Below are 18,227 nucleotides of genomic sequence, written 5' to 3'. Positions count from 1 at the left end.
TCGCGTAAGACGAGCGCATGTGCTAACCAGCGTGTTTAGTCATTATGCACTATTGAGCCACCGCTCCAGGCCAGGTACGGTGGACGCATCTTGCACGACGCGCATGGCCGGAGAGGCTTGTGCCCAAGCTTGGGCAATTTGGGTAACGTGATTGCTGCCGTCACTCTTATTTGTACGGCATGGCACATCAGAGCAGTCAGCACTGCACAAGAGGGGGCCAACACTCAGCTCACTGTACGTCTGCCAAATGTCACACACGCTCTGTGGAGCAGGAGCAGGTATGTGCGTGTGCAGGGAGGATGGCGAAAGAAAGAGCAAGAAGAGTGCATCATAGCCACCTGCACCAGGGACGCCACCTCCCATGATACCTGGAGCTGTATTGATAGTGGTATCGAGCAATCGCGTCATTTCTGGCGGTTCGACCGGAGCACCGGATCGCGAGCCCAATTCGCGCATACCCGCGCGAATCGAGCGCATGGCATTTCGTACTTCAAGAAATAGTGCGCATGTAGATGATGGATGCGACTTATAGTAATGATCCCAATCTAATGAAGGTCGTTGTGAAAGCGTTTCCAATACTTGGGTATACGCAGTCTGGTCGTTTGCATAAGCCATATGAAGCTGAAGCAGACCATCCGCGAGCGATTGGTTGGAAGAAGCGATGATTTTGTACAGCTGAGCCGCCCAATCTGGATGTTGTGCACGCCAATCACTGACTTTTCCCACCAGCGTCCGGGTATTCGAGCCAGTATCGACATCAGCTAGGCACATTTGAATACCAGGTGGTAGCGACAGCGGGGCAGGACGTGCTTTATATTGAGGAGAATTCGACGTGTGCAGCGAAAACAAGCCTTCAACAGCCGTAGAAGCAGCCGATGGTGGTGGTGCTGGGACCCAAAGTGGATTAGTGGCATCCAGCGTGGGCAGGAGTGCAAGCGGTTCAGGAGTCACATCGTTGACGGCAGTTTTTTGGTCAGTTACGATTCGCGATCCGATTTCGTGGCGAATGAGACTCTTGATCAAATCAGGATCGAAGCGGCGGTACAACTGATGGCCCCATACCGAGGCAGACACGTCGAAGCCGGAGCCGACTTTGCCTTGCGCTGCGCAATGCGCCAGCTGTGCGACATTGTGAATGAGGCCGAGTGAAGTTGAGGTCAATTGGCCGGATTCGACTTGTGCTACACCCAAGTGTAATAGCAGAGCACCAACAAGAGATGTAGTCATCGCGGCGCTCGATCCCAACCCTGTTTTATGAACGTCACCCAGTGTACATGGATGAGACGTGAACGGCTCGAGAGCTCTAAGCTCCTCGATTGTTGGCACCTGTCCATTCACGCGTCGAGAGTAGAAATCATTGTCCCCGATGATCATAATATCAAGACCACACGATAAAGTTTCGCGGGCCTTCGTTGGGCCCAAATACTCGAAAGAAATATGTAATGCGTACAAAAGAGCCAGGGCGACGAATGGGTTTGGGTCACCGCATTGAATTAAGCGCAATGCATTCGCTGCTTGGATGGCATCTTTGACATCTTCTTTTGGTAAGTGATAGGCATATAACCATTCTGCGTGCTGAAATTGCGGCGAACGCACTCGGATCGTACTTTCGGTGCGTTTTGATACACAGGCGTAGAAGCGAGCATTTGTTACGAGCACAATTCCAGGGTAAGCCGGATCGAGGACGAGATAACCACCAGCAATGAGGACCTTTCCAGGAGCTGAGACGATAGTAGGTGCAGGGTCCCACACCATACTGTCCAGGACAAGACCAATGAGAATGAGCGGGAACCAATTCCTAGCCGTGTCTGCTGACATAAAAATGTGTCCGCTTGTCGCGTCCAGACGCGCACAGCAAGCTCTTCAATCATGTCAGCCATGCAAGAAAAGCATGAAGGCTTGGTTGAGGCACATACGGCCGCACCATTGACCATCTTCAAAAAGATATATCCGACAGACTATTTTCGTCGGCATCTTGAGGAGCGAATTCGAGAGGATGGGCGCTCCCTAGATCAATTTCGTTCGGCATCCTTAGCCACAGGTATTTTATCACAGCCTTATGGCAGCGCACTTGTGCGCTTTGGTGAAGGTACATTGGTCACGGCTGCGGTGCATGCAGAGGTGACTGAGCCGACACTGGAGCGCCCTAACGAAGGATTTGTTATTCCAAATGTTGAGCTCCCCGCTTTGTGCTCACCTCAATACAAGGCAGGTCCTCCAGGCGATGAAGCACAAATTATGACTCACTACTTGCAAATGTTCCTGAATCAGTCTGGTATTCTTCCATGTACTTCATTATGTATCGAGACTGGATCAGCTGTGTGGGTTTTACATGTCGACGTTGTTTGTATTAGCGCAGATGGCAGCGTGATGGATGCTGCGGCTTTGGCAGCTGTGGCAGCATTGTACGATTGCCGTCTACCACGCGTTTCCCGTCACATGAATTCTAGCCAGGTCATTTGCGATACCGATGCCACAGAACGCCTATCGCTTACTTGCATTCCTATCCTAACAACAATATCTCTGTACGATTGGACATATCTCCTAGCTGATGCCACTGAATTTGAACAGTCATTATGTGCAGGAAGTATCCAGATGGGTACGTTGGACGACAAGCCTAATGGTATCTTTTGGACTAAAGTTCGGGGAAGATGCACAGCTATGCAACCACATGTCCTCGAAAATGAGTCGTTGATTGAATGGTGCGAACGTACAACCCAGAACCGTGCACAGCAACTGCGATCATTGCTGTTAGATGCTTTACGTGCCTAATAGCCGGCGTAGGCGCGTGCGCGCTCTGATGTAAGACATACCCATACGCACCACACAATTGGAAGGCCCTAGCGCCTGAGCGGTTACTTTTTAAAAAGACAGCATTCATTCGGACAAGATCGATAATAAGTGTGCGACGTGCCGGAGTCGTCGACGTCAAAAGTTGGGTCAAAATGGGAAGGCCATGTTGTGCAGCTGCGACTTCGATTATCAGAGGTCGGCTTGGTCCTTTTGGCCTCACCGTTTCGTGATGTGATGCCGTAACTCGACACAAGACATCGGCATATTTATTTTGGAAGACCTCGCCACAGTGTCGCTGGGCACATTGCACCGCTTTTGATCCATACGATGACAATGATACAGTGGCAGCTGAACTTATTAATCGCTGTGCGATGCATTCGCGAATCGCAGGACTTCCGTATTCAATGAGGTGTTGAATGACCCAAACCCCCCATGGATGACATATGCACTCATGAAATCGCTGGAAGACTTCCTCAATGGCATCGTCTGTTTCACTTAACATCATGTTTGCCAAAAGATGTTGGAACAGAACACTCCCCGTCTCTGTGTTTGCTATATCGGCCCACTGACCTCGTAACGTATCGTGAATTCGCTCACGAATTTCAGAACGCATTTCCGGGTTAGACCATCGAACATTAAAAATTTTCTGCCAGACGCACATAGAGTGCTGTGTTGTGAGGGTAGTTTTGAGAGAATCTCTTAAAAGTTCTTTGGTCACAGCACTTTGCCATATTTCAGGGCCATCCAATACTCGCATGATGACATGCACGCCGCATGGTGATAAAGTCAGTGGTACGATTGCACCACAAAGATACTGTGTCATTTCTTTTTGTATGCTGAGCGCGCGTTGAACAAGATATTGACCGTATTGATCAGTGGCCAGAGGTACCATGAGCGGCTTCATAGCGTCTAAAATGATTTCACGGCGCTCAGTAGAACCACGTTTGAGTTGAAGTTGGAGCCTTACGCTAGCATCTTGACTGTGGTGCACTAAAATGTCACGTAGATCATGATGTGGAGATTCGAGGCTCGCTTCTGGAGATGTGGGAGTTTCGTGATATTGGTGTGATGGACACTGTGCATCAGCTGTAGAGCAATGGACATCCATGTCAAGATCCAGTTTCCGAATGTAGCTTGTTTCAAATTTGCTGCCGAACTTTTTGCACGCATAAAATGGATCAGGACGTGAATAAAATAGCGCTTGTGGAAATGCATGTAGGCCTTGTGCGTGTAAGTTCCAAGGAAACGTACCTGGTACATAAGAATCTTCCTCCATAATGGGGGAGATCCAGTAGGGATTGAATGCATCGGGGGAAGAAGAGCGGAATGTTCCGTCATCGAATCCTCTTTGTGTCTTTGGTGTACTCAAGGGACCAGTGGACGACGATCGAGAACTCAGAGATGGATCACTGCTAGGCGTAATGGGCAAGGTATGACTTGCGGTGCCGAAGGAGCGCTTCCATGACTGTCTTTCCATCTGCATGACCCGAAGCTCCAAGATACGTAGACGTTCTTGCATGCGTTGCTCTATGCCACACAGGTGTTCTTCCACTTGCTGTAGTTGTTCGAACAAGGCCACTGACACCTATGAATGATAACCTACTACGTACCTTCTGTGCGTGTCTGTGGCTGAGGTGTTGATGCACAAGGAATGAGGTCATCCATGGATTGCATACTGGTACACATAGAGCTGGTTTCAGACATGGTAATAAGATCGGCGCGAGTGCAGAAGGATAAGCAAGCCATATTAGCTTCGGGTGCGCTTTATATGCTCATTGAGACGACTAGACCATGATATTCGAATGCGCCATAAGAGCGCATATGAACGATATCATGCACGATTCCGGGACGCTACCGATTTTTTAAGGTGACAATTGCACCATTCTTGGCTGGAAGCGAAGTAGCACTCCGGCTCTGTTCCGAGTCGCACAGGCCAACTAGGCGTTCGATTGGCCTGCCTCAGGTTCCAGGGACTGGCTTGGTTAGCCCTCCACATTGATCTAACCCCAAGCGTGATTGCCGAGCGACACAGACCTTCCGAATCTGCTCAATGGGCCATGTCAACGCTGCGAGGCGAAGCACACCAGCACTTGTTGCCCTTGCGTGCATCCCAAGATGAGTCAAGAACAATAATCGAACTGCAAGAATCTTCACAAAACACAGAAAATGATGACGAAATTCGTTTTGAAACACCATTTTTAAACTCAGCCTTAGCCTGGCAAACGATGCCGTTGTATAATGCAGCAGATGCACCGCTGCCCTTGAACACAGCCGAAAAACAAGCTTTAATTTTTCGTACAGTGGTCTTTTTGTTAGGTACTCTGTTGGGCAGCGTGACCCTGCTTTTTACAATTCTTTGGGCTTCATTGCCCCCCATTCGTGAAGAAGATCAAGCATTTGTCCATGTACCGAGATCTTTTCAAGATTTAAAAGTCCTTTGCCAGTTCATTGCTAATTATAACCAAGAGCATTATTACCGTGTTATGGTGGTGTGGCTCTCAGTGTTTTTATTGTACGCTTGCACCTTTCACTTACCCACAGCATTCAAACATTTTCTGTCCCAGGATCAATGTATTTATGTATTTTGGCTGGTGCATTATGGGGTGTTCCGGTTGCACTTCCCATCGTGTGCATATCTATCGCTACAGGTGCCTCTTTTTGTTACATGCTAAGTAAGCATGTTGGTGACTGCATTCGAGTGATGCCCCGATGGCAACAGCGGGTTGATACATGGAAGGCTACCGTGCAGCAATATGAGGGAAATCTTTTATCATACCTCACTATTCTTCGAATGATGCCCGTCCCCCCACATTTTGTTGTTAATATCATCGCTCCTCATCTTGGTGTGCCTCTAAGTACGTTCTGGCTGTCTACACTATGTGGTGTATTTTGTACCTCACTCATTTATACCGCTATCGGAAAAGAAATCGGTCAAATCACCTCATCTGATTCTTTCCATATATTCACTTGGCAGAATATGTTGCTCATGACTGTCGTCGCTATGGCATTTATTTTACCAACGCTGGTCAAGGGTCGTGTGCAAGCACCAGAGCAAAGTCCTGCGCATCAGGGGAACATTCGTCTCACAGAAGATGCGAGGGGGCGTACCTGGAGAGATCGAATGGACCAGCTCTATCAATCGTTATTGGCCTTAATTCACCCTGCTTTACATGCACGCCCGGTCTCAGTCCCAAGGGATTCTAGTTTGGGGGCATCATTGGATAGCGATGAGACAGAAGAGTCGATAGGTGCCTGACAGGATCAAGCATCGTCTTCGCGAACGAGAACACATGCATCCGTGCCTTTCACGCCCCAGGACAATCAATTTTCAAAGAGTATCTTCAACGAAGCGAGACGATTATGAATGTGGAATCTGAAATTTTTGGCATTCTAAAGCAATCTGTATACCCAACAAGGGCCTTCGTAATTTAATATAGGGGTGTTTTTTCAAGAAAACGCTCTCACATGTCTCGATAGAAATGCAAAGTAGATATATGTGTGTCTGCTCATAATTCAGTTCGAGCTGCCTGTCATAGAAGCTTCGGCGCTTGCTGTTGCAGCAAGGCGCGTGCGACGTCGTTCAGCCTCAGCCTCTTGCTCGATTTCGATCTGCTTCACGATCTCCTCAATCTGCGGGAGTTCGAGAGCCTTCAAATGACCATGCCCGGTCATCACGACAATCTCGATGTTTTTAGCACCTGCCTGTACAACTTCTAGTAAGCTTTTAATGGCAAGCTTAGTAGTTTCTTCCTCCGACATGTCATCTTTGTAGTTCTTTTCCAGAAACTCGCGTACAGTCTTAGAAGAGCGACCGATGGCAGTGGCCTTCCAGGCCGTGAACATGCCCGATGGTTCTGTTTGAAACAGACGAGGCTCGGTTTCATTTTGATTGAAGCCGATAAGAAGCGTCGAGATACCAAAAGGACGCATACCTCCAGATTGTGTGTATTTCTGCTGAATACCGGCGATGTGCCGAGTGATATAGTCAACCGTTACTGGGTCTTCCACAGTAAGCCTGTGTGATTGGCATTCAATTCGTGCTTTGTCGACAAGGATACGAGCATCCGCGTTCAAACCTGCAAAGGTAAGACAAATGTGTTCGTCCAACATGACAGTCTTGCGCACAGTGCGAGGGTCTTGTAATTGCTGCAAACTCTTTTTCTCAACACCAAGAACAGCAACATTTTTCCCACGAATACCGACGGCGCAAGTACCTTTCCTTACTGCCTCAAGCGCGTAATCGACTTGGAACCTGTTGTGTCAGCACAAGACGAATTCCTTAAAGCACGTACAAATGACCTGCTCAGGTCAGCGAGTTTCATATCAGAGAAATACTTACCATCAGGGGAGAATACCGTAAGTGCTGAGATATAAGTTAGTTTATCGAAACTCAAAGTATCGTACCTCTGTCGTAGGAACGTGACATGATCTCAGAGAGGCAAAGTTACGGTTCTGTCGACAATACAGGTATGCGATAAGGCTGGCTCCACGCGTTACGTGTATCCGATCACATTTCTGGGATTTAAGCATAAGGAGCGCATGCCGCATCCACCTGGAATTGAGCATGGCTCACCGCCAGGGGTACGCAGAAACAAAAATAGGCAGCATAACAATTGTAGTAAGGCCGTTTTCTATAGAATGCACCGACACAAAGACAGGTGCATGGGGATGTATGAGGGTGTTAGTTAGCTAACGCTCATGATGGCATTGATCAGGTCACCATCATTTTCTTTCAGTGCCTTCACGGCCTTGCGACGAGAGCAAGACACTTGTTCCATAACAAGATCAATGTCCTTTTGATCGACGCCCGTCTCATCGATAGGAGCATTTTCGTCTTCTTCTTCATCGTCCTCAACCTTCTTGCTAGATGTAAGGTCGTTCAAGTTAAAGCTAGGAGCCGAAGAAGCAGTTCCAGCGTCATCGCTAACAGACTTCTGGGCCTGAGCCATCTGAGCAGCCTGAGCTTGAGCGAAAGCACTCATGTCTTCGCTCTTCACCTCACCGAAAATGACGTAGCAGTCAGACACAGCAGACTTGAACACCTCTGGCTTGGCAACCACGTAAAGGTGCTGTGAATATGTTAGTTACATTGGCATTCAATAAATTTATACTTACACCACGCGGGCGTCGCAGAGTAACTCGCTGAATGCCTTCCACTTTCTTCAGGCCCACACCCTGCATAAGCTTGCGGCTCCTGCGCTCGGCGCGAGATTGCGGGGCAGCCGGCTCGTTCGCATCTACCTCCTGGTTCTCGAGGTTAAGCTGTTAACAAATGTTAGACTTCATGGACCTAAATATGGGGGGAATACATACATCTTTCATAGCTTCAACTTCACTGGCACTCATGGTGATATGGTTCGAAGATTCGGCCAGATTCGATACCTTCTGGGGCAGGTGCGCCTGCTGCGCCGCCCTTGGTCATGAAAACTACACGCCGCAGCCATTCGATCGTCACGTGTACCACGTGTCGAGTTCCTCCACTCAGAGGGTCATACGGAGTATCGCCACTTGCGCAATTAGTGGCTCGACCGCGAGAATCTCTGTGGCAACTGTTCGCAGAAACACAAGCGTAGCTCATGTTTAGAGCCATATTGTACCGACTTCCACGAAAGCAAGTGATATGCAGATATAGTAGCGCTTGTACCACTTTTAGCGCACGACCAAATTCCCTCGTTGGAGTCGGCATCGCCACACGCGCCCTGATGCATGGTCCTCATCCAAGTAACAAAATCAGCCCCGCTTGTTCTTTCCGTGGATTTATGAGTATCGCAAGAAAACCGAAAAATCCAGAGGATCCGAATGCTTTAAAAGGAGATATGCTTGGTGTTTCCTTGACAGAGCGAGCCATTGAGGTACGTTGAGTATGCTTATCGTGACTAGAAATTGCGCACCCTGTCGGAACATGAGAGAGATCCGAAATTAGGGCTTCGTGTGATTGTTGAACCAGGTGGTTGTCATGGATATGTCTACAAACTAGAACTATCGAGCGAATATGAAGAGGATGATTTGTACGTTGTGTTAAATGAAGAACTGACATCAGTGTGTTTGTGGAATCCAATGCCAGAGTGATTGTGGACAGCGTAACGCTAGCCCTTATCAAGGGCAGTACTATTGATTATGTGACGGAATTGATTGGAAGTCAGTTCGCCATTGTCGAAAATCCACAAGCAAAGGGTAGTGGGTGTGGATGTGGTGTTAGCTGGGAACCCATTTTGTGATGATATTCTCGTTTGTATCGATACTATAGGCATGACATTTCTATGTGCTGTTGAGCATGGCGGGTGTCAAAGAGGGGCCAACAGACCCTATCTACGCAAATCATGTGACTAAACTTGGGGTATGCCCATGCGGGGCGCCATGAGGGTCAGCAAACCGTACCGTGGGCTGGATTCAAGGGACCAACAATTCAGCGCTATTGTCACTGTTGTGCTTTCAGTACTGATCCGCCATGAAAACATGGGGGGAGGTTACAAGTGTAGGTCCTGAGGTTTTTGAAAGAAGAACACTAACATCAGTGCATTGACGAATGGCTCATGCTGGTATGCAGGAACCATAAGAGTGTGTTCACTAACCTATTAGTCTCTCAATGAAAGTGACACCATTTTGGCAGAATTTGATAAAAAATACAGCATGACAGAATATGTACTTGAATTTGACGCGTTTTCCATTCTCCGAATTTGTGTAGAGAAGGAAACTGGAACTCGTCGAGCTGCCAAAATTATAATGCGCTCTTCTTTACATCCTGAAGCTCAATTTACCGAATCTAAAAGGAAAAAAGGAGCTAGTATTCACGATGAGATTACCATTATGATGCGTTTGGATCATCCCAACATTAACCATTTGCGAGACTATTACGAGACTGACAACGCTATCATTCTGTTGATGGATTTTTATCTGGGGGGTGAGCTGCTCGACGATACTTTGAGGAATGCTACCTACAAGGAATGTGAAATTCAGTGTATTGTGACGCAGCTTCTCTCTGGTGTACAGTTTCTTCATTCCAATGGTATTGTACATACGAACTTGAGACCAGACAATATCTTCGTGTATGACCAAAAGGATGCCCACAAACGCGTCACGATTTCTGGTTTTTATCTCGCACAAATTTTGCCAGAAGAGGAATGTCTGATCTTAGTATCTACTTCTCCTCAATATTTTGCACCTGAAATTTTGATGGGTCAAGGTTACGATGAAAGCGTGGACGTTTGGTCGTGTGGTGTGATTGCTTATACTTTATTATGCGGTTATACGCCATTCCATGGTGATAGTGTGCAAGCCACGCTCCAAAATACTGTGAACGTGGAATATGAATTCCGCAAACCAGATTGGATATTACAGTCACCATTCGCTATGGACTTTATCCGGCAATGTCTTTGCCCCAAGCACACACGAATGACAGTGCATGAAGCCTTGCAGCATCCCTGGATTACGCAAGTCCTGGGAAGCACTGAAGGAGAGGTGCCTGAATTGACGAGAATACCCAAACAATCATCGTCCCCTCAATCCAAAACAGAATTACTCAAATCTCAAATACAAGGTCTGGTCGCGTTGCAAAGTTTGCGAAATCAGAATCAAGCCGGGACAAATCGCGGGATCCCAATGCTCGACAATGTGATCGAGCAATTGCAAGCGCGAGTGAAGAAACTTGATCATTCTCTATCCAAGGAGGATACTTGCAGCGAAACGCGGTGTGCCAATGCACCAACTGACAAGAAAGCTTGTGAGAAAGACGAAAATATATCAAAGCAAAGCTCTTATACAGGACACTTTATTCGTGAATCAACAGCTGAATCACAACAAGTGTCACATTCATCGGACACTATTCAAGTGCTAAATAAGTTGCTTGAGCAATATCGTACCGGAAAATTGCCCGCGTATTCGCGAGTGGATCCAAAAGCTGAACTTCAGCCAAAGGAAGACTTGACGTTCAAAAAAGCCATTCGATCCGTGCCTGCTATTCTGAACCGAGGCTATTCATTTGGAAGTGCATTACTATCGCACTTGGTATACGGTCCACCAAAGAAGTCTTGGGGTGTCGAGATGTCTATCTTAACTAGAATGATTCGGGAATTCGCTGAAGAAAACACAGACCTGGCTTCTATCCAAGGTCTGCAACAATTTGTTGAGCTCGTGAGATTCTTACCGATTCCCGAAGATGGTCTTATTACTCCGGTGACTTTCCGGGTGAAGCGGCGCAATTTGCGCGGTTTTCTAACTGAGTATGATGAACAAGAAACCGGAAAACGCGAGCTCACGGGTGAATGGATCGTGGGTAAACAGACATGGCGCAGACTCCAAAGCGAATGGCAAAGTGGAAATCGTTCGCGAAGTGAACGCGTTATTTTGTATGTCCATGGCGGTGCGTATTATATCATGTCGGCTACAACGCACCGTCCATTGACGGTTGCCATAAGCAAGTACTGTGAATGTCGAGTGTTTTGTGTAAATTATCGACTCGCTCCTGAAACGATTTTTCCTGGTGCCCTGCAAGACGTGGTCTACTCTTATTTACGTCTCACGGACGACTTACATATTCCTGCCAACAATATTGTTCTGGCAGCTGACAGTGCTGGAGCAGGACTAGGAGTGGCACTTATGATGTATTTGCGTGATAATGACTATCCTCTCCCGAGTGGTGCTATGCTGATGAGCCCGTGGGTTGATCTGACTCTATCGTGTGACTCGTGGGAGACAAACAAGGAATTTGACTATTTACCTCGACCTTGGCGTGGCAACCACATGAATCCAATCAACGCTTACTTGGGGCCCAATATGGACAAATACTTGATGCATCCCTATGTGAGCCCTTTGTTTGGTGAAATGAAGGGCCTACCCCCCATGCTGGTCCAGTCAGGCGATGCTGAGAGGCTGCGTGATGAAGGTGTGCTATTTTGTCACAAATGCGCCTTGGCTGGTGTGCCAGTGCGCCATGAAATTTACGAAGATTGTGTGCATGTGTTCCAATTTTTCCTATTTTTAGACGCCAGTCGAAAGGCATTCCAGAGTATGCGTCACTTTATGCGCAAAGTATTGGATCATCGAAAGAAACGTAAGGCTTTCGTGGTCACTGAAGATGTCCGTGAGCAATTAGATCAGGAAATGTCGGGGACAGGTTCTGAAGAACCTGTAGAGCCTGGCTCACCGAGTAGTCACCAGCGCCCTGCCGAAGAAGATAGAGCAGGTGGCATTTGGCAGCAGACGCTCGAGGGACTTGGTCCAGAAGGGGACGAGGATATGGAGACGTGGGAGTTGGATAATGACGAAGAGGAGGAAGAAGCTCAAGCGCAACACAACAAGTCGGTGTCGCAATGAGCTCGAATGGTATATATAACTTTGTCCATGTATGCAGCCCTCTAGAAAGACTCAGAGATTGCATAGTACCGAAATGATTCGTACTGTATTTCATCGTAAAGAGAGGCATGAGATTTGCATCTATGGGAGTGGGAGTTTCTGCTCCGTACCTGGAATAGGCAGTTCCTTGAGCTTGTCCTCAGAGTACTGCTTTCCAAAGTATGAGAGGATGCCAACCGCACCGCCAAGACCGGCACCGCCAAGTAGACCGTTGAACAGGCCAACATGGCGCAGGAACAGAGCGGGGAGAGCAAGTGCGCCGACAACAGAACCAATCAGATGGAAATCATCGCGGCGAACACGCTCGTTGTCGGCACGGATGGCAGCTGTACGATACGAGAGAAGAGGTGCGCTTATTTGAATCGACTCCGTCCAGCCAGCGCCTGCACCAATACCTGCACCCAAGAGAGGGATGAGCCAGTTGTAGCGGGCCAAGCCCCTCAAAGAGAAACGGCGGGTGCGAATCGACTGAATTAGGTAGAATGGTGTCGCAGCGACTGCCGCAATCTGGGTGCCTGTACGTAAGTTTGTACACATAGTTTACGCACCTTGGAGGCTGCGGTGGGCAAGGAGATACGATTGGTTATCCGTAATAGCCGCCATGACAAGCAACGTGGGGAAACGGGTAACAGGCTGAAACCTCGACCAAAAGCGATCTCATGTCACGTGCAGCCAAAGATAAGGCGATCGCCTCGTTGAAATGCATAGGACAGGTAATGGACCCTCTATAGAACTGCTCCAGTGAGCTTAAGAGACACACTTGTATGGGAGATGTAGGGAATGAGAAGCTACTGAGACGAGTTGGCTTGAGTTGGCATTACAATAAGCTGTTGTAAGATCAAAAGAGTACGCACCTTCCGAGCAATAAGGAATGCGTTCATAAAGAGGGCAAAACTGATGTATTAGTCAAAGTTGTCATACAAACCAGAAGCTTGCATATGCATTCGAATTCATATCCCTGCCGCCCTCTTTCATAGGTGCAAATGGCTTCGCGTTGATGAGCAAGGCAGAGGAGCAAATGAGACTGATCGCTGCTGCATCGGGTACAGTTGAGATCACAGCCATGGATGCCATCATGCTAGAGCAGTAAGTACACGAGCTTTCCCAACATACGTCAAGGTGCTCAAAAAAGCATCATACGATGCAACCTTACTTCCCTCTTTCCATACATTTGGAGTGGTAAAAGGTTTCACGACTCCTGCATTCTTGGGGTTTGATTTGTCTACGCGCCGCTCCAGCATGATCTCGAAAGGGAGTTGGCCGCTCCGCGCGTCGCACCCAAACGACGAACTTAAAATTAAGTCATGCTGATAAAAAATTATATAAGTCCACCCACCGATGGATGGATGTGGGATGGTCGATGCGAACGATGCACTTTACCTCACAGCATGTGGCATGTCTTTGGTTCAAGCAAACCAAAGGAAATATTCCAAAACTCACGCGAGAGCGGTATTCCCAGACTGTATACAGAGCGTCATATATCCACTGCAGACTACCGATATTGGGTGCAATTCACGACCCTGTTTTCTTCTGCAGAAGACGTGTTTTCCAGTCTAAAGGTGCAGGATGTGCGCAAGGTAGTCGAGGACGCACCAGAAAATATTGTCACTCTGGTTGATGTATTGACGTTACATTTAGAAAGCTTGGTCAATGATCCGAGCTTTTCGCCTCTGCCACCTAGCAGCTCTGGAGGATGGAATGCCTTGTTCACAACTAGTGCAACAGTGCCCAAGGCGCCCGACAGCCGTGATCGCCATCAAGAAGCTTTGAACTGTTTTCGCGTCTTATCGCGCATCATACCTATAATTTATGAAGCAGGCTCGCTTGACAAGTGTGATACGGATATTACGGATCTCGAACATAGCGCACTCTGGTCCAGCAAGACGCGCGCCATGCGGATGCGTGCAAATAAAAATGCGCAAAAATCTTTGGTACCTGCAGATCCGAAAGGGATAGATGATACAAGCTCTACAGAAGGTCAATTTATACTCACAGACGGTGACGACTCTTTGTGGGATCCGTTGTCAGATCCAGTGTTGGATGCGACAGAATCTATTCCCAGCACAGGACACGCACTTATTATGACTTTAATGGAGCTTTTATTCCATTCTGGGTTCACAATGCCCTGGACAGAGGAGCAGTTTATGGAATCGAACAATTCCGATATTAGCCGTGTACACTTTACGATTTGGGAAGCAGGCATTGGATCACCGGTAGACCTTGAAAACACAACACACGAACATATTCTTCGACGAACTGAAATTATGCGTCTTCTTCTGATTTTGCTCTCCAAGCCTATGTACGTGACAAAAGAGACCTTATGTATGTCGAGCATGCAAGCACTTGAATTTATGACGTGTGAGCTGGAAAGGCCTGTGGTCCTTTCTTTTCTTTGCAGTCTTTTAAATACTGTCGCGAACTATCGACAGGCAGAACGATGGAAAATTTTGGGGGCTGATGCTGTCCGAGACACGTATACGTCGCTATGCCTAGAAATGTTGTGTGTTTTGCTTTCATATCAACCTGCGTCGAAGAACAGCAATCTGTTTTTATTTTATGCAAGGAAGCTATACCGAGAAAGTGATTTCTTGTTTTTGATGAATGGAACGGGCAAGATTTTTCGAGAGAGTATGGCTGTAACAAGTGGTGCTTTTGAAATGAACAATGGCCGCTCAACTTTCGTCAAGGCACCAGAAGAGCATGTTTCCGAGATGCTTGTTGTGATTTGGACCTTGATACGGACAAACAGCAAGCTTTGCGAAACCGTGACACAAAGTCCCAGGATCGCTTTCGACATGTTATCATGGCTTCTCTACGTGGCGCTATCCAACAAGTGTTCTCCCGCCACGTTAGGTCAAGCCCAGCTGGCAATTTTTATGCTCCAAGACCTCTCATCATACAAAGATTTTGCCAAATTTTTATCCAAGCCGAACAGTATTGAAAGCATAAGTATCCCTGTCCATTTATTGCGCCAACAAGGCACGTTGGCTCTAGACGTTTTGATTGAGGGCACTTATCTCCTGATCACAGGCAGCTCCGGGCACTTGACTCCCCTTTACTCCAGCATTCTGTTGATCCTGTACAATACATCTCCATTTTGGCAAGGCATATCGGCGGCTTCTGCATCGCGTCTTGAGCAGCTGTTACATCAGCTTGCTTCCCCTAAGTTTTTGCTCAGCGACCCAAGTCATCCTTATCTTCTCGGGTTGTTTCTGGAGACGTTGTCGCGTGTTGTACAGTACAATTACAGCTCCAATGTCCATTTGGTGTACATTCTTGTTCGTTCGGCACACATCATTGAACGTACTCATTCCTTTAAGCTGAACTCGGCGCTCAGTATGATCTATTTTGCTCGTGAACATGCAAAAAATCATGTGAAGCTGAAGGACCTACCTCCGACTCCTTCGGAAGAAACATATCATATGAATACCAAATCGGACCATGAAAATACCCTATCTTGTCAGACAGAAGAAGGCAGAGTTGAACACAATGGCTATTCAAAGGAAACGGCAGAGTCTGTAAATGGAAGCGACAAAAGAAATGTGGAAAGTACAGAAAACAATTTAGGAAAGGAAGAGATTGCTTCCCAAGGCAAAAACATTGGAAAGGACCGCGCCGCTAACCCAGAGAACAGTGACAAGGTAGCGAAAGAGGTGGCTCAAGGTGAGGAGAAAGATCAAGATATGAGCAAGACAGATGTGCCTGCCACAGAGGTTCCAGAACAAACAGCTTTCATGGAAACTGAGACGACAGAAACACCAGCACTTTCCTCGCTCCTATCTTCGGGACCATTGTCCAAGGCAGAGTTGGATCACGTCGCTTTAACCATTGGAAAGAATGGATTTGTTCCTACGCAGGAGTGGATTGATACTTGGCTCCCAACCATTAATTTCGATGTATTGGACCCATTGCTGGAATATCTCGTTCCTCGTGTGAATGAATTTTGTGCAGCGGACCCGTCAGTGTCGAGTGGCTCATTTGCACACGAGCAAGTGCTAGCATTCTTCTTGCGTGAACAATCGCCTTTGCACGTCATACCACCTGCCCCAGCACCCCAAATATGTACATTTGAATGGACGAAACAGAGCGATGTTTGGTTACAAAGTTATATCTGGGGACTAATATATGCCGTGGGCGTGACACCACTAGCTATATGGCTACATACTCGTACGCACCTGTTCGAAGTGCAAGTGGAACAGCCTGCGGAGACGGCTGCCGGAAGAGCCATTCAATCTTTTTCGACACTAACGTCTAGTGTCTTGTCGCAAATGTCTTTCTTTGCCAAAAAGCCAGCATCTGTCAATGTGGAACCTTTGGGCGCCGATCCTCAGACACAATCCCTATAATGTCGCATCAATATTCCAGATTGAAATAGTTATCCTATCTTTAAAAGTGGAATTACTGAGGTTGAGTTATTTTACAAATCGATCAGCAATGGTTCTGGAGCCGGAGTCAAATCATGCGCAGGGTTGCTCGTCACTCCGGGGTCCTTTTTCTGCAACTCAAAAGATGTCATAATTGGGTCACTTGAAATATATTTGCTCTCCGGAATGACCGGCGCAGATGCACAAAATGGTTCGGAGAAAGGGTCGGATGGCGCCGAGGGGAAATCGTGGACGGTAGGCATGGGAGCCAGATCTGGTTGTCGTGTCGCAATATGAGAAGAGACTCCTCCCTCAAACTGTTTATCTAACAGTGTATCGTACATTTTTACAACTTCTGAGAGCTTTTCGTGTAAATTCGTTAATTCTCGAAGACGTCGATGTCCATAGTCTGATTTCTTAGCCACATTGAATCGGGATGCTGCAGCTTTATCTTGTATGTTCTGTACAGGCTGAGGTATACCACTTCTGGGAACTTTAGAAATCCATGAAGCATTCGACAGTACAACAGTGTCGTAAAATGTGAGTATATTGTCCAAATCGTTAACATCCACCTCCAAGGCACGCTCAGCAGGTGATTTGCCGCAAAGTGCATTTGGAGTGTTTGGGATTTTTTTTGAGGCCGGCACCTCGGGTTGCATTATCTCTTTTGGCTTGCGCTTGTCTAATTCATAGAGACTCGCAGCAATAGCAGCAGCGAGCTCTGGGTCATCTTCTGCATCTGTTGTTTCAGGAGCTCTCGATTGCGTCGAAGTATTATTCACAGTGACAGATGCAGATTGTCGCTCATTGTACTCCTTCAGTGACAACGCCATAACATTGGCCAACTCATCATCTTCAGCTCTCGACGGCTTCGAGGGAGAGACCTGGTCTGTGTCACTTTCAGAAGGTTTGAGAACAGGACATTTTCGCTGAAAGCATCCATCACACACACGCACGGGATCATTTACACTGTACCATGGAAGGGGCATAGTTTTTGTAGAGCACTTGTAACAGAAAATACGACCGCAATTGCGGCAATGATGTTTCCTCAGGAATGTACCAAATTCAGATCGGCACTTGGTACATACCATATTATCAGACCATTCTGGGGCGACGGGGGCTTCTGTGAAGGCTTTACCCGATTCAGCCGTGATGGGATTTGGAGGTGGGAGCTCAAAGCCATCCCTTTCTAGGCCCTCGACTGCTTCGATGATGAAGCCTAGCTCTTTCTTATTTGATTTAGCGATGTGTCTCCAATCCTGTAAGTACTGCAACATTTTGGCTTTAACAGATATTTCCAAATTCGAACGTTCTTTTAACACCGATATTATAGATTCCATAAAATCAGGCTTGGCAATTTCCCGAATGAAATGAATACCTCCATTTTTTATACAGTAATCTGTTAGCTAAAAGTGTTAGTATACATCAAGGCGTTGTCTCACATACACTCAACGCTACTATTTGGACATTTGGATTCGTGTGAGTTAGTCGTTGTTTAAGTTCTTGTATGGCAAATTGAGGTGCGACACATTTCGCTCGTATTGCATCGCTTATTTCACAAAAAGCAGATATATCCTCATGACTGGATGGTATAAGCGGAGATGTCGCGTTTTGCACCAATTCACGGAACTCAGACTTGGATAAAACCATATAGTGTGGGTGAGCCGTGCGTATCAACCCACATGTGGCGAGCGGCGTGGATGTCGTCGAGTTAGTCAC

The 18,227-nt window shown here is 47.2% G+C and overlaps 12 protein-coding genes across 12 annotated transcripts; 5 read left to right on the top strand and 7 right to left on the bottom strand.

The window, feature by feature from the left end:
* Nucleotides 1-42: 42 nt before the first annotated feature.
* MRET_3381 (phosphomevalonate kinase) lies at nucleotides 43-1,755 on the bottom strand (the record flags this gene model as incomplete). The annotated part of the gene is made up of 1 exon (XM_027630008.1): nucleotides 43-1,755. The coding sequence occupies one exon, from the start codon at nucleotides 1,753-1,755 to the stop codon at nucleotides 43-45; it is 1,713 nt and encodes a 570-aa protein (XP_027486115.1).
* A 114-nt stretch (nucleotides 1,756-1,869) lies between these two features.
* MRET_3380 (exosome complex component RRP43) lies at nucleotides 1,870-2,772 on the top strand (the record flags this gene model as incomplete). The annotated part of the gene is made up of 1 exon (XM_027630007.1): nucleotides 1,870-2,772. The coding sequence occupies one exon, from the start codon at nucleotides 1,870-1,872 to the stop codon at nucleotides 2,770-2,772; it is 903 nt and encodes a 300-aa protein (XP_027486116.1).
* On the bottom strand, nucleotides 2,769-4,539 carry MRET_3379 (pumilio-family RNA binding repeat protein; the record flags this gene model as incomplete). The annotated part of the gene is made up of 4 exons (XM_027630006.1): nucleotides 2,769-2,797; nucleotides 2,824-4,014; nucleotides 4,045-4,371; nucleotides 4,404-4,539. The coding sequence occupies 4 exons, from the start codon at nucleotides 4,537-4,539 to the stop codon at nucleotides 2,769-2,771; spliced, it is 1,683 nt and encodes a 560-aa protein (XP_027486162.1).
* A 311-nt stretch (nucleotides 4,540-4,850) lies between these two features.
* On the top strand, nucleotides 4,851-6,049 carry MRET_3378 (SNARE associated golgi protein; the record flags this gene model as incomplete). The annotated part of the gene is made up of 2 exons (XM_027630005.1): nucleotides 4,851-5,305; nucleotides 5,335-6,049. The coding sequence occupies 2 exons, from the start codon at nucleotides 4,851-4,853 to the stop codon at nucleotides 6,047-6,049; spliced, it is 1,170 nt and encodes a 389-aa protein (XP_027486161.1).
* A 257-nt stretch (nucleotides 6,050-6,306) lies between these two features.
* MRET_3377 (20S proteasome subunit alpha 4) lies at nucleotides 6,307-7,219 on the bottom strand (the record flags this gene model as incomplete). The annotated part of the gene is made up of 4 exons (XM_027630004.1): nucleotides 6,307-7,045; nucleotides 7,086-7,092; nucleotides 7,133-7,156; nucleotides 7,198-7,219. The coding sequence occupies 4 exons, from the start codon at nucleotides 7,217-7,219 to the stop codon at nucleotides 6,307-6,309; spliced, it is 792 nt and encodes a 263-aa protein (XP_027486168.1).
* Nucleotides 7,220-7,478: 259 nt separating this feature from the next.
* MRET_3376 (nascent polypeptide-associated complex subunit alpha) lies at nucleotides 7,479-8,139 on the bottom strand (the record flags this gene model as incomplete). The annotated part of the gene is made up of 3 exons (XM_027630003.1): nucleotides 7,479-7,862; nucleotides 7,909-8,055; nucleotides 8,107-8,139. The coding sequence occupies 3 exons, from the start codon at nucleotides 8,137-8,139 to the stop codon at nucleotides 7,479-7,481; spliced, it is 564 nt and encodes a 187-aa protein (XP_027486167.1).
* Nucleotides 8,140-8,369: 230 nt separating this feature from the next.
* On the top strand, nucleotides 8,370-9,011 carry MRET_3375 (iron-sulfur cluster assembly protein ISA2; the record flags this gene model as incomplete). Its single annotated transcript, XM_027630002.1, has 3 exons — nucleotides 8,370-8,645; nucleotides 8,674-8,801; nucleotides 8,834-9,011. The coding sequence occupies 3 exons, from the start codon at nucleotides 8,370-8,372 to the stop codon at nucleotides 9,009-9,011; spliced, it is 582 nt and encodes a 193-aa protein (XP_027486170.1).
* A 230-nt stretch (nucleotides 9,012-9,241) lies between these two features.
* On the top strand, nucleotides 9,242-12,105 carry MRET_3374 (protein of unknown function (DUF2424); the record flags this gene model as incomplete). Its single annotated transcript, XM_027630001.1, has 3 exons — nucleotides 9,242-9,268; nucleotides 9,309-9,332; nucleotides 9,373-12,105. The coding sequence occupies 3 exons, from the start codon at nucleotides 9,242-9,244 to the stop codon at nucleotides 12,103-12,105; spliced, it is 2,784 nt and encodes a 927-aa protein (XP_027486169.1).
* Nucleotides 12,106-12,225: 120 nt separating this feature from the next.
* MRET_3373 (uncharacterized protein) lies at nucleotides 12,226-12,747 on the bottom strand (the record flags this gene model as incomplete). The annotated part of the gene is made up of 2 exons (XM_027630000.1): nucleotides 12,226-12,659; nucleotides 12,693-12,747. The coding sequence occupies 2 exons, from the start codon at nucleotides 12,745-12,747 to the stop codon at nucleotides 12,226-12,228; spliced, it is 489 nt and encodes a 162-aa protein (XP_027486164.1).
* Nucleotides 12,748-12,932: 185 nt separating this feature from the next.
* MRET_3372 (uncharacterized protein) lies at nucleotides 12,933-13,385 on the bottom strand (the record flags this gene model as incomplete). The annotated part of the gene is made up of 4 exons (XM_027629999.1): nucleotides 12,933-12,971; nucleotides 12,999-13,038; nucleotides 13,070-13,222; nucleotides 13,258-13,385. 4 exons carry the CDS (start codon nucleotides 13,383-13,385, stop codon nucleotides 12,933-12,935), a joined length of 360 nt encoding a protein of 119 aa, XP_027486163.1.
* A 147-nt stretch (nucleotides 13,386-13,532) lies between these two features.
* Nucleotides 13,533-16,490, top strand: MRET_3371 (uncharacterized protein; the record flags this gene model as incomplete). The annotated part of the gene is made up of 1 exon (XM_027629998.1): nucleotides 13,533-16,490. The coding sequence occupies one exon, from the start codon at nucleotides 13,533-13,535 to the stop codon at nucleotides 16,488-16,490; it is 2,958 nt and encodes a 985-aa protein (XP_027486166.1).
* A 71-nt stretch (nucleotides 16,491-16,561) lies between these two features.
* Nucleotides 16,562-18,158, bottom strand: MRET_3370 (ubiquitin binding protein; the record flags this gene model as incomplete). The annotated part of the gene is made up of 2 exons (XM_027629997.1): nucleotides 16,562-17,914; nucleotides 17,955-18,158. The coding sequence occupies 2 exons, from the start codon at nucleotides 18,156-18,158 to the stop codon at nucleotides 16,562-16,564; spliced, it is 1,557 nt and encodes a 518-aa protein (XP_027486165.1).
* Between the last annotated feature and the right edge of the window lie 69 nt (nucleotides 18,159-18,227).

Source organism: Malassezia restricta, chromosome VI (genome assembly GCF_003290485.1).
Source record: "Malassezia restricta chromosome VI, complete sequence".
Classification (NCBI taxonomy): domain Eukaryota; kingdom Fungi; phylum Basidiomycota; class Malasseziomycetes; order Malasseziales; family Malasseziaceae; genus Malassezia; species Malassezia restricta.
This window is presented reverse-complemented; position numbering and strand designations above follow the sequence as displayed.